At 39.9% G+C, this 12,692-nt stretch overlaps 3 protein-coding genes across 4 annotated transcripts in view; 2 read left to right on the top strand and 1 right to left on the bottom strand.

Moving 5' to 3' along the window:
- Nucleotides 1-283: 283 nt before the first annotated feature.
- dkk3b (dickkopf WNT signaling pathway inhibitor 3b) lies at nt 284-4,874 on the bottom strand. The gene is made up of 7 exons (XM_079449528.1): nt 4,520-4,874; nt 4,282-4,407; nt 3,928-4,008; nt 2,071-2,163; nt 1,347-1,491; nt 767-917; nt 284-600 (listed from the first exon to the last, which is right to left on the bottom strand). The coding sequence occupies exons 1-7, from the start codon at nt 4,715-4,717 to the stop codon at nt 543-545; spliced, it is 852 nt and encodes a 283-aa protein (XP_079305654.1). The 5' UTR covers nt 4,718-4,874; the 3' UTR covers nt 284-542.
- An 875-nt stretch (nt 4,875-5,749) lies between these two features.
- Nucleotides 5,750-12,692, top strand: part of mical2b (microtubule associated monooxygenase, calponin and LIM domain containing 2b) — a 42,056-nt gene continuing 35,113 nt past the window's right edge. The window contains exon 1 of one of the 2 annotated variants that reach the window (XM_079449670.1): nt 5,750-5,954. The gene's annotated coding sequence lies outside the window, so the exon portion shown is untranslated. The remainder of the gene's footprint in view (nt 5,955-12,692) is intronic. The other variant, XR_013786255.1, reaches the window with a different exon arrangement.
- LOC306890906 (zinc finger BED domain-containing protein 5-like) lies at nt 9,852-11,852 on the top strand (the record flags this gene model as incomplete). Its single annotated transcript, XM_079450921.1, has 1 exon — nt 9,852-11,852. The coding sequence occupies one exon, from the start codon at nt 9,852-9,854 to the stop codon at nt 11,850-11,852; it is 2,001 nt and encodes a 666-aa protein (XP_079307047.1).

Genomic DNA, 12,692 nt, shown 5'->3' with positions numbered 1-12,692 from the left:
ATTAATTGTTACTGGAATAGTATATAAAAGTCCATTTTCAAGCCTTCTCTGTAACTAACACAATACAATACTGCCCCCTGTTGTTCGAATGTGGACATGCATAAATTATAACGATAGATAAATTAATTGTTTGTGGAAATATTAAGACTTAAGAAGCTACAAAAATAAACAAATACAGCCTACGCTACTTTTTCCAGAAACTATATTTGTGAGGATGTACAGCAAGATCCACAAAAATAGGAACACTGTTAAAATACTAACAAAGTATTATACTGACACGAAAAAGTGCTTCAATTTTTAATACACCGTAATACACAGACAAGACTATAATTAAGCAATTCATAGACTGTAAAAAAAGATCAAACACAGGGTCTCTTTCAAAATTGCTCTTCTTGGTGTTGGTGTTTGGGAAAGGTTGTAATAATGTTTTTAACTTTGGTGTCAAGCAAATTAGAAATAAAAAAGTAATATTATACATTACAGAAAGGCACTATGATGCAGTGCATAATAATGAATCACTGAAAATGTTCCTCTCAAAGCGCTCAGTCCAAAATCTCTTCACCAGAGGAATTCCTCTCATCCACACACACTGATTTTTTCCTGTAACATAAAACAGGAAAAATGGTCTGTATTTCTTTAAATGTTTATTCGAAAGTATGTGTTTTTTTTAATCTGCAAGCTCTAATTTGGCCAGCAAGGTTTCGCTCTTAAAAGACAAGACAATACTGTTCAAAAGTCACTTTTGGGTTTCTATCTGTTCGCTCACCCGAGAGGCTGACAGTTCAGGCCTGCAGTACACGGGCAGTGCTCGCGCGGCCCTTCCTCGTCCCACAGTAAGAGATCCATTAGCTGGTTAGGGTGATCGTGACAGCCCTGGCCTTCCTGTGGCTTGGGCCGACACACAGGGAAGAGAAGCGCTGGAGATGTTGAGATTCGGTATAAATAATAAGAAATGCAAAAAGAGGAAAGGTGGGGGAGATAACAGAGAGAGGTGCAAAACATAAAAAATATTAGATCGCCAGCAAAATGTTGTTGGTGCGTAATGCTCTCTGATTCATGAATATCTGGCAACGCTAAGAAAACTGCAGAACAAACTGGATACCCGAGTGTGTTTTTTGCGTAGCGGTGAGATTTATTGAGGGTAGTCAGATTCCAAGTTCAAGGAAACAATTTAGTAATTTCACGAGAGACCATCTAACTGGGAGGCCCTGCTCTCTGGAAAACTGGCTAAGCAGATTTTTTCCAACACACTGCACTGCTCATTGTGGATATCGTCTTGCATTATCTTTAAGATGAATTTATGTTTTTTTCTATGCTTTGGCATGCTGTTGAGGTGACGGTACTACCTTTGTGAAAGGCACAGCAATGTTGAGGACTACAGTCACTCTGGTACTGACAGATTGTTCCGGATTGTCCTTTGCTTCGGTTGTGAGCACAAACACCCCACACACACAACTGCTCGCCGCAACACTCCTCATCTTTTGTGCACTCCTAGAAAAAGTATAGAAAAAAATTAGGAAGAACAAAGCTAAATTACAGATTTTATCCTATAGATATACTAAACATTTTTTATAGTATTCTTTATACCCAAATGAGCTTTAACCGCTTGTTGTACAGACTGCATTTAAATGTTGTCAATCTTAAAGATATAGTTCACCCAAAAATACAATTTAGGTCATGATTTATTCACCCTTGTGTAAAATCTTTATATGAATCTTTCTACTGTGGAACACAAAAGAAGATATTTTGAGTCTAAGTGGTTTTGTGTCCAGCCAATGTTGTTTGGTTACCAACGTTCAAAATATCTTCTTCTGTGTTCTGAAGAAGAAAGAAAGTCCTTCAAGTCTGGAATGACACGAGGATGAGCTTTCGGTTTTGAGGACGCATTGCCTATATGAAATACTGTTAGTTCAATGCTCATTATACCGTACAGTAAAATGATCCTATTTTGAGAAATCATATTTGTATTTTGTTATATATATATACTGTTTATTGTATTATGACAAATGTTGATCTTTCTGCAATTGACAGAAAATGAATTTAAATGATGTTTATCATAAAAGCACACACCATATTAGCTGTCTGGCATGGGACACATTTCGAGGTGATGATCTCGTACAGACAGTAGCTTCCATCCTCACAATCCTCATCAATCATACACTCCTTAATGGACAAAGAAAAATACACGGATGATACACAGTTAGTGGATGAACAATTGTGCACATATCATGAACAAACAAAACAATGATAAAATAAGATGCTGGATGGCATGTTAGAAAAAACGTCTTCATCGTAACTCCACAAAACAATGTTGTCAAAAGCAAATTCCGAAGAGGTGCTTCACCTTCCAAACAGAAATCCAGTTTGGACATTGCAGGAGAAACACATTTGTGTCTGCAACATCCGTCCCAACAAGAGGCGAATGTAATACCATTATCAAACAAGGTCTGTGGTTTGTTTGTTTTTCTTTCGAGATGCCATGACATTGGAATTACGATGACGTTTTGGAAACTGTGACTTTTTCTTATGACCTAGGGGGAGGAGGTTGTGTTTTTAATCCCTGAAACAATTTGCAAATTAAAACTAAAGGTCTAGAACAGCTGCAGACTCTAGTTAATTTTTAAACGGTGATGTTTGATAATCATTAGCTGTATTATAACCGATTTACGGAGCTGAAAGTGCAAGAATACAGCTCAGCCGACCAGTTAGCAACCAAAGCTGAACCCTCCCCCTTATAAAGAGTCTAGACATGTTGCCTGAGACTTTTCCAAATGAGTCACACGAGAGAAAAAACTCTTCTAGCCCAACAACTTCCTCTCTACTGGGACAAAAACAACAAGGAAACACTGTTTGATATACAGTATCCATGTATTGAATATGTCCAATTTTTGATTTATTAACCTAAGAAGCCATGTAACATATGCACATACAGTAACAGTTTTAACTATAAGCTAAGATTTGCCACGGCGTGCACAAGGATTGGCAAACCACTAAACGTTACTTCACATCAACAGGACGTCTAGCATCAACTCTTGACCACACAGCGCACCGTTTTCCATGCAATTTTTCCAGCTGTCCTAATCAAACCGTGTAATGAATTTTGCCAAGATGCCAGGGGACCGCATGAGCAAAGACTTCTTATGCCAACGGCTGTCTGGTAAAGCATTTATAGCATGTGGCAACGCACAAGCACCTTTGTATTAACACACGTTTGTGATCGGGGGTTGAAGACTAAATTCTGTGAAAGACACACAAGACATAGTCGCATAAGAAGTAAAAACTCAGATTTTGGTAACATGAGTCCTGTTTTGAGTGCATCATGGGAAACTGCGTAGGTCTTGACAAAAGTGAGCGGGAGGATAGATACGAACCATCTGTACCTCAACAACCTCATCAAACAGTTTACAAGAATTCACTGTTTAGATCAGTATCCTTAAAGGGACAGTTCACCAAAAATGAAATCGTGTGTTCACCCTCATGACTTTCAAAACCTGTATACGATTCTTCCGGGAACACAAAAGAAGATATTTTGAGAAAAGCCTAAATGGTTTGTGTCTATATAATTGAAATCAATGGGTGCCAATGTGGTTTGCCACCAACATTCTTCAAAAATGTCCAACAAATCAGCAAAACGAAAGTCATACAGGTTTGGATGTGTAATGATTTTTCATTTTTGGGTGAACTGTCCCTTTAATAAGTTTTGTGCCACAAACAAACATCGGGTTCTAATATGAGGACTGGCAATCCATGATTGATTTTAATAAATACACTTTTTTGAACCTCAGCTTGCCAAGGTGGCAATAAAACTCAGCGCCCAGAGTGACAGGCGATGCAGTTTACATACCAGGGGGCATTTCTGTTTTAAACAAATAAATATTTTGCTACAACAGGAATAAAAAAGAGCCATTTATAAGTGAGATAACTTACATGATCTACTTCATTCCATCGAACGGGGCTTTGAATAAGAGTTCTGGAAAATTGAGTTTTCCCAGTCTTATCGTCTGTTTCCTAGAGAGGAAAGCAGCTGTTAGTCACAGAGAGAGAAAAGAAAACCCTGTGCTGGAATTACAATGACTTTAAACTCCATTAAACCTTTTTCACATATACACACTAATGTGGTCTTTATGAACTTGACAGACTTCATATATAAATCATTCTAGTATATATTTTTACAGTACACTGATGCAAACGGGCAGCCGTATTCATGGCACAAATAAAAATCTAGATTATAATATACAAAAACAATAATATATATATATATATGTATATATAGTAGCCTACCTTGTCGATCTTCTCTATCAGTTGGATGGTCCGATTGCCCACTTTAATCTCTGTTGTTGTTTCATTGTGAAAACTGGCCGGCAAGTTGCGTCCATGCAACAGCGATTTTGAAGACTCGTTCTCCATCTAATTATATATTGTATGCAGTATAATTTTAACAACATGTTAAGGTGAATCCTCTCTAGTCTATCGAGTCGAGCTTTAGGAAACAATGTAAGTCTGTCTTTTCATGCATTACCTGATGCACAGCCTCTTCGAGTTTGTGCTTTGTGTCCTCCATCAGTTTTTCCACCTCTCTGAACATCTCGTTTAAAGTGGTCTGTCCCTGCGCTACATGCGCCTCAAGGGTCTCGCCGATGTCCCCGTGTCCCCTTCTGTTCACTGTGCTGCCCACCACCAAACACGCACAAAACGACAATAACGCAAACTTCAGCATCTTTATCAAGTGGGGCTTTAAGCGAGGTACCCCTGCCGGGAATCACACACCGTGCCTATCCCGTTGGACGTGGTTTATTTGGGAACTTTGAGGGGGAAAAGACCGGAAATTTTTTTTGGCTCACCGTTGCGTCTGATGGCTAAATTATTAAAGCGACAGCGCAGCGGGTTTTAACTTAGAATATAACAAATACAGACTCAAAATGGGTTGATAAAAACTCTTTAAAACAAACAAATACTTAAAATGGTCAAATCACAGTCCAGTGGAGCTGTGTGTTGTTTTAATAAGAAACACATTTTATGAACATACCTCTAAACACTTGTTAATAATAATTTAACTATTTTATAAACGTCTCAAGCTCATCCAATCACACCCCGATTATACTTCATAAATATACATCGATGTCTTTAAATTATTTTCTACGTTTTGCACTAAAGTGACATCGCAAATTTGACGTGCATGGGAATGTCTGTAGCATAGTTCGATCCCAGGTAATTGCAGATACCTATGTAAAATGTATAGGATAATGCAATGCAAATATCTTCGGATAAATGCATAAATGTAAATGTCTGTGCATTGCCGAGTTTTGCGTTGTCGGTCGCTAGATGGCGACAGAGCACCACATCTGATTTAATCCCTAACGAGACACCTGCCAGCATGCGGGCGATTAAACTGCTCGTGCCATCTGAACTCCACGACTCTAAATCGCCTCTTTCGTCGTTGTGGGTATGCTGGAGTCTAATATTCATATTTATAAAGATACACAATAAATGCAAAGTGATAACATAGTGATATTGCGTAGAGAGCATCAAGTGCGTGTTTAAAGTCCTCTGTGCGGTGAAATGAGTCGCTTTTTAAAAGAATGTGAAGGCTTATGTAGCATAGATTGATCGGTAACCACACGTCGCTATTTGACAATATCTTGTTCTAAAACTAAACATTTACGGCTCTCGTAATGCTCAAAACATCCCATGTTATGTGATTCGCCCCTAAGTGTCTCTGAACTTTCCACTGGGCGTCACGGGAAGCGCCGCCTCTAATTCTAAAGCGCATAAAGAGCCAGAGAGTCGCGAGCGCGTCCGATAACAACATGTGAGCGGATGGACACAAACATTTCAATCTGAAACGCTCTATAGGAAATAAACATCACGTCATATACGTTGTACGGATCGTATCGGTCGCCGTTCGACTGAATCTGGACGTCGCATGCTCCGAAAGTCACATTACAGAGGATAACGTAAGTTTTCTGTTGAGCTTTATCCGAGCGCGTCACTTGGAGCGGACGCGCGCTGCACTGGCAGGATGCGTAACGCAAACCAAAGTTCATGTTTGAGAAATTGTCGGGATGGAGTTTCACTCGTTTTTGTCATATCAATAAAGCTGCGAATCTATAATGGCAAGTTCGTGTTGGATATCCAGCGGAGTGTTGGATTACACCTGAGTCGGCTTCATTTCAAGTGTGGTGTAAATAATTAACCACGGTGCTTGTCAGCTGTCTGGGATTCATTTGTAGTTGAGATGATGCATTAATGCTTCGTTTTTCTCATTGTATCCACTGCCTTATACAATCAATGATCACATGGCAAAGATGTTTTGGTCCCATGCTATAAATACACCATTGGTTACACGGGTGTACAAAATACAGAAGCTGAATTGGCATAACCTGTAACTGCGGATGAATCTGTATGAAGAATTGCTTTAGAAACGTGACAGAGATTCTAATAGGTTTAATTGGCATAGTGGGAGTTGTATGGTTTTAATGGAAACCGTAATGATCTCTGGGGATGTACTGGTGATGCGTTGGGTTGTATTGGTGGGATGTTATAGTGGATGTCATTGCATCTAGAATAAGGCCCAGGACATATCAAATACTGATCAAATTTGAATGGTTTTATTGGTAAACAGCTGATGGATCATAACGCTTATTGCTTTATCGGAAATCGTGTACACTTGTACACATTTATAGCGATTCCCAACTTCCATAATCTCATGTCAATTGGTTTGAATTCTGTTTTTCACCCTGTTGTACAGGATTATTCATTGCTAGGAGTATAGAACAGAAATCCACAGGCCCCGACTGGTGTCAGATGTGTCTCGATTATTGAATCATTATTGATTTACGTAAAGCATCCACTTGTGGTTCTATTCTGTTTGGGTTTTGTAATGAGTGTGCCTAGGTTGCGTAGATGAATATTTGGCTTTGCTTAATAAGTCCATTATGTCTATATCCTAAAGTCCTTGTAATGTTTTCAAAATGTAATTGTATAGCTACCGGAGTCACGTGCTATATAATATCTATGTTAGCGTCTCTCTTACTGGTTAACCTTTTCACCTTTTTAACAATGCACAATGTCCAGGTTCTGCCAGGTTTAGTTTAGTCAGTCCAAGTATTGTCTTTCAGAGGATATTTCAACATTTTTATCCCCTTTGAAAACTGTAGGACAGAGTTATAGACAGTGTTACCCAGTACAGTACGTGGGATATGCTGTTGACTTATAAGGGCTATCCTGATACACTGCAGCTGTGGTGTGGTCCATCAAACAGGTTTCTGTTAAATCAACCTCAGCTTCACCGCATGAGGAGAGATCCACAGAGAAGTTGAATTAGACTGACAGGAAATTCCCTTAGAGATATAAGCGAAGGTTTCATTAAATTGGCAGCACAAATGCAGGAAGAGCTGTAGTTTATTCATTCATTTGATTTCGGGTGCCATCAGGCCACACTGTTTTTATTCTTTTTTATTCTTTTATTGCTTGCTTTAAAAACAGCATGCACTGTGTTTACATATTTTCTGTGTTTTTCAAATTTTCTCCTGTAATGCTGCTTTGGAACAATGCCCATTGTGAGAAACGCTATATAAATAAAATTGAATTGAATTCGATGTTTTATTTTTGATCAGAATGCCCTAGTAAAATGGCCTTAAGTGGCTGCTTTTGGTATTGCATTTGGAGTATCTGCTGGCATCTGTTTAATGTTGATTATATGAAATAAATATCTCGGTTCCATTTGCAAAATTGATTCACTTAAAGGAACTTTTCTTTCTTTGGCAGAACACAAAAGGAGATATTTAAATATTGTTGGTAACAAAAAAATGCTGGTCTCGATTGACTTCTATTGTGGACACAAAACCAATGCAAGTCATGGGGAACAACGGTTTTACTAACATTTTTCAAAATATCTTTTGTGTTCTGCAGAAAAAAGAAAGTCATACAGTTTTGAAATGACAAGAGGGGGTGTAAATAATGACAGAATTTTCATTTTGAAGGTGAGCTATTCCTTCAAGACAAAGTAAGAGCAGTTTACTTGATATAGAAACCCACAGGCTACTTAATACTTTTTTATTTTTGACACAACTGAGAAGAACATCTGTACACCCATATTTTTAGAGTTGCTCCGTGGTAACATTTGATATCTTGATATCTTGTGTCTCTGGCACAAAGCTGTGAGTTGTTTGATACTTAGTTCATTGGGTCCATTTTGCTCATTGACTTTAGATGTAGTGTTGAAATTAAAAGTAATGTAATCTATACCAATCTGAATCCAATGTATCCTATCGGCCCCTTGTTTTTGGATAATGAAAAGCTTTTAACACACACACACACAAACAGTTTCACCTTAAGAGCGTTTGTTATTTAAAGGGAAGGCTCACTCAAAAAATTAAGATTTGTCACACCCCCTCCGGTTGTTTCAAATCTGTATAAATGTCACAGAGAATGATATTTGGAAGAATGCTTGTAACCAACAGTTCTTGGTCACCATTGACTACCCTGGAGGAAAATTTACAATGATAGTCAATGGTGCCCCAGAACTGTTTGCTTTCATACATTCTTCAAAATATATTTATTTGTGTTAAACAGCACAAATAAATGAATAAAGCAAATTTCCAACTATGGTAGTCAATGGGAGCCAAGATCTGTTTGGTTACAAGCTTTCTTCCAAATATCTTCCTCTGTGTTCATCAGAACAAAGACATTTATACAGATTTGGAACAACTTAAGGGTGTAAGTGATGACAAGATTTACATTTTTGTGTGAAATGTTCCTTTAAAATTGTTTTGTTTAAAAATTTGACCTGCGTGAACCAGTGTCACATTTATTCAAATTCCATAACTTCCCTTTCCATTTCCTTTATTTCTCTTGCCTCCATTTCCCAGGGGGTTAGAGAAAATTGAAGTGGAAGTCAGAACTTGTTTTGGCACAGTATCGTTGTTGGTGTATTGTCAACAAGTCACAATCAGTTAAAGATGCTGCAGTAAGTTTACAAAGTATCAGGAAAGAAGCTTCTTTTTAAATATACAGTTACAGAAACACAATGATGTTCTGTAGAGCAGTGAATCCATTATTTACTTACGGATTTTCTGAAGCCTAATGTCAAGGCTTTGAACTTTGCTGTACTTTGCTGCACAGCTATAGAATCACAGCATGGCAGAATTTGAAACTCGAGGCCTGTCTATTCTGAGCAGTGAACATCTGAACATTTCAGCAGGAATGTACCCGTATCAACACAGCCATGCCGCAAGAATTAGAGGCGCTCAACAGGCTACAATTGTGGTTGCTGCATCATTTTGTTGTCTAAAATGTACTGATGACAAATGTATTGGTGCTCGGTAACTGCATCGTACCGTATAATTTTAATAAATTATCTTACCCTACCAAAGATTTTTGTGCAAACCACAAAACAACCAGACAACATACAGTACAGTATGCCGTTATGTCTACTTTGGAAATCTGAGGGAATTGTAGATCCAGCAAGATTTGATGACTTGGAATTCCTAGTTGCACATGGGTGTTGCCTGGTTGAATGTCACTAGACCAAATCTTCGCTGAAGACATTACTCTAGGGCAGGGATTCCCAAAGTGTGGTGCGCGCACCCCCAGGGGTACGCGAGCTGCCACCAGGGGGTGCGCGAGAGGAAAAATGTAATGGCGATCTGTTTTTTTAAGTGGGATTTTTCCATACAATAAAAAAACATGAACAGTAAACATTTCCTTTGTAATCGCTTTTATTTTAAATAAAAAACTATAATTTATTAGTTTTTGATAGAAACGTAGAAGAAGACTGCAGCTGTCTTCTTCTACGTTTCTACACTGCTCTTCTTTCATGCACTGCAGCCGCTTCATTCCATATTATAAATATGCTTAACTGGCTGAAATCAGGGAAACTGTCAAGTAGGACGTCTTATGAAGTTGTCAGTCACGAAGGAGGAGAGGGACCAAGAGAGAGTGAGGATTTGGAGGCAACAGAGACGGAGAGAATAGAGAAAGAAAATGAGCGGGAGTCAGAAGATGCGCCGCAGGAAACCGAAGAGGAGGGAAGGAGATGGCAAAAAAGAGGTGATGAGGGTGAACACCAGACAGGGAAAAAAAAAAGGAAATATGATGACAATTATCTGAGTCTGGGCTTCACTTGGATCGGCGATACAGATTGCCCGAAGCCTCAGTGCGTGTTGTGCAGTGAAGTTCTAGCAAACAGCTGTCTGAAGCCGTCTTATCTCCGTCGTCATCTGCACACGAAACATGGCAATTTAAGCCAAAAGCCCCTTGCATTTTTTAAAGCAAAGTTGGAGGAGTTACAGAAAAGCCAAAAAAAAATGCAGTTTCATTCATGCGTTGGGTCTACGAAAGACGCATTACGGGCGTCATATCTACTCAGTTACAGAGTGGGGAGAAAGGGGCTGCCGCACACAATTGCCGAAGACGTGTGTTTGCCAGCGGCCAAAGAGATGGTGGAGTGTATGATTGGAGTGAAAGAGGCAAAAAAGTTGGACATGATTCCTGTGTCCAATAACACTGTGTCGCGCCGCATTGATGCCATGTCTGAAGACATCCTGGCTACACTAATCAGCCGTGTGAAGAAAAGTGAGTTTTACTCTCTGCAAGTAGACGAGTCTACAGATGTTGCAAATCTGGCCAATCTTCTTCTGTATGTCCGTTACATTTTTGAAGGAACGGTACAAGAAGATTTTTTGTTCTGTCGGCCCCTTGCTACCCGAACAACAGGACAGGAAATCTTCAATTTAATTGACGTTTTTATGAGGACCAATGGGATCGACTGGGAGCGCTGTGTGGGAATTTGCACAGACGGGGCCAAATCAATGACGGGGAAACACAAGGGGCTTATAGCTCATATTAGGAGAGTCTGCCCATCCGTCAGCTGGTTACACTGCAGTATTCACAGAGAGGCCCTCGCAGCCAAAAACATGCCAGCTGATCTACTTGCAGTGCTGAACGACGCAGTCAAACTGGTGAACTTCATTAAAGCTCATCCGCTAAATTCACGAATATTCACACTGTTATGTAATGAGATGGGCAGCGAACACAAATCACTGCTGCTGCACACAGAGGTGCGTTGGCTGTCCCGCGGCAAAGTGCTGACAAGGCTCTTTGAACTCCGGCACGAATTGCAGCAGTTTTTTGAGGAGAATCCGTTTCATTTGGCCTCCAGTGTGCATGACGAAGATTTTCTAAAAAGGCTCGCCTATCTAGCGGACATCTTCTCAGCTCTGAATGAACTCAATCTAAGTCTACAGGGAGTCAGTGTGACTGTGTTCAACACACAAGACAGGATTGAGGCCATGATAAAGAAGCTACGGTTCTGGGCGAGTTGTGTGAGTGGGAACACACACCTGTGTTTCCCTACGCTTCACGAGTTCTTGGGGGAAAATGACGTGGACCTGGGTGAGCATGTACAAAGTCTCATAATTGAACACCTCAACCAACTCGCCGAGCAACTACGGAAACACTTCCCACCTATGGACACATCTCGCGCTTGGATTCGCAATCCATTTGAAGTTTCCCTGCCTGTCCCACAGCTGTCATTTCACGAGCAGGAGCAGCTGATCGAGCTGTCATCTGATGGAGCACTGCAGTTACAGTTCAAACGAAAGCCACTTGTGGATTTTTGGACCGAGTCAATGACATCATACACCGTCTTGGCAAAGCAAGCCTTGAGAGTTTTGATGCCCTTCGCCACAACTTATCTCTGCGAGGCTGGTTTCTCTGCTATGGCAGCAGTTAAAACTAAACATCGGCAAAGACTGGATGCTGTTGAGAAGGAATTGAGGCTTAAACTGTCTTCCATTGCGCCAAACTTCGGAGAGCTTTGTGCCAAGATGCAAGCTCACCCGTCGCATTAATATGGGTAAGTATTTGATATTATTGCTGCACATATTAGGCCTACTGGGAATAGCCTACTAATGCATCCTCTCCCCGTCTCCCCCCCCCCCACCTCTCTCTCTCTCGCTGCAGGCTGAGCGACTTTTGCGCTGCACTTCAAAAGTTCCAGATGGATCCTCTTTTAATTTATTTTATGTTTGAGACTATGCACTTTGTTGATGTTATTGTCATGCGTGTTTTGTTTTTTTGCGCATGATTAAACATGTCTTTATATGGCGATAAAACAAATCTTTGTTGCGTTTTTTTTTTAAGTGGGGATTGGGGGTGCGCCAACCCTGTTGGGACATAGAAGGGGGTGCGCAGGAAAAAAAGTTTGGGAACCACTGCTCTAGGGTATCCCATTATGGGTTTGACCCACATCTTCCCCCTCATTAAGTCTAATTCCTGGCGTTTTGTGTAAATCGTTTGGAGTAGAATGATTGTTGTACCATTCCCAAATTATCAGATTCCATATTCATTTTATTTGGCTTTCCACATCAAAAATCAAATTTTTGGGGTTAGGCATCATTTGGTATGCCATATTTAGAATTCTTAGAAAGCGCCAAAGTTTTAGCACAAATTTTAATGCAGAGGGGCTGCTTTAATTTCTTCTCCACTATCAAGGAGGAAAAAGTGCACAAACAGGATGGACTTGGACCTCATGCGATATCAGATATCTTGACTCTGGAACTACTGTGCAGAAAATAGTCCCACATGGCGCTGTTAGTGCAGTTTCTGAGAAATCTTTACAGAATTGTGTACCTTTATTTGGTGTACTTTATGCATTTTTACATTTTAATTGTGAACAAACATCCGTTGCA

Source organism: Barbatula barbatula (genome assembly GCF_947034865.1).
Source record: "Barbatula barbatula genome assembly, chromosome: 25".
NCBI classification, from domain to species: Eukaryota; Metazoa; Chordata; class Actinopteri; order Cypriniformes; family Nemacheilidae; genus Barbatula; species Barbatula barbatula.
This window is presented reverse-complemented; position numbering and strand designations above follow the sequence as displayed.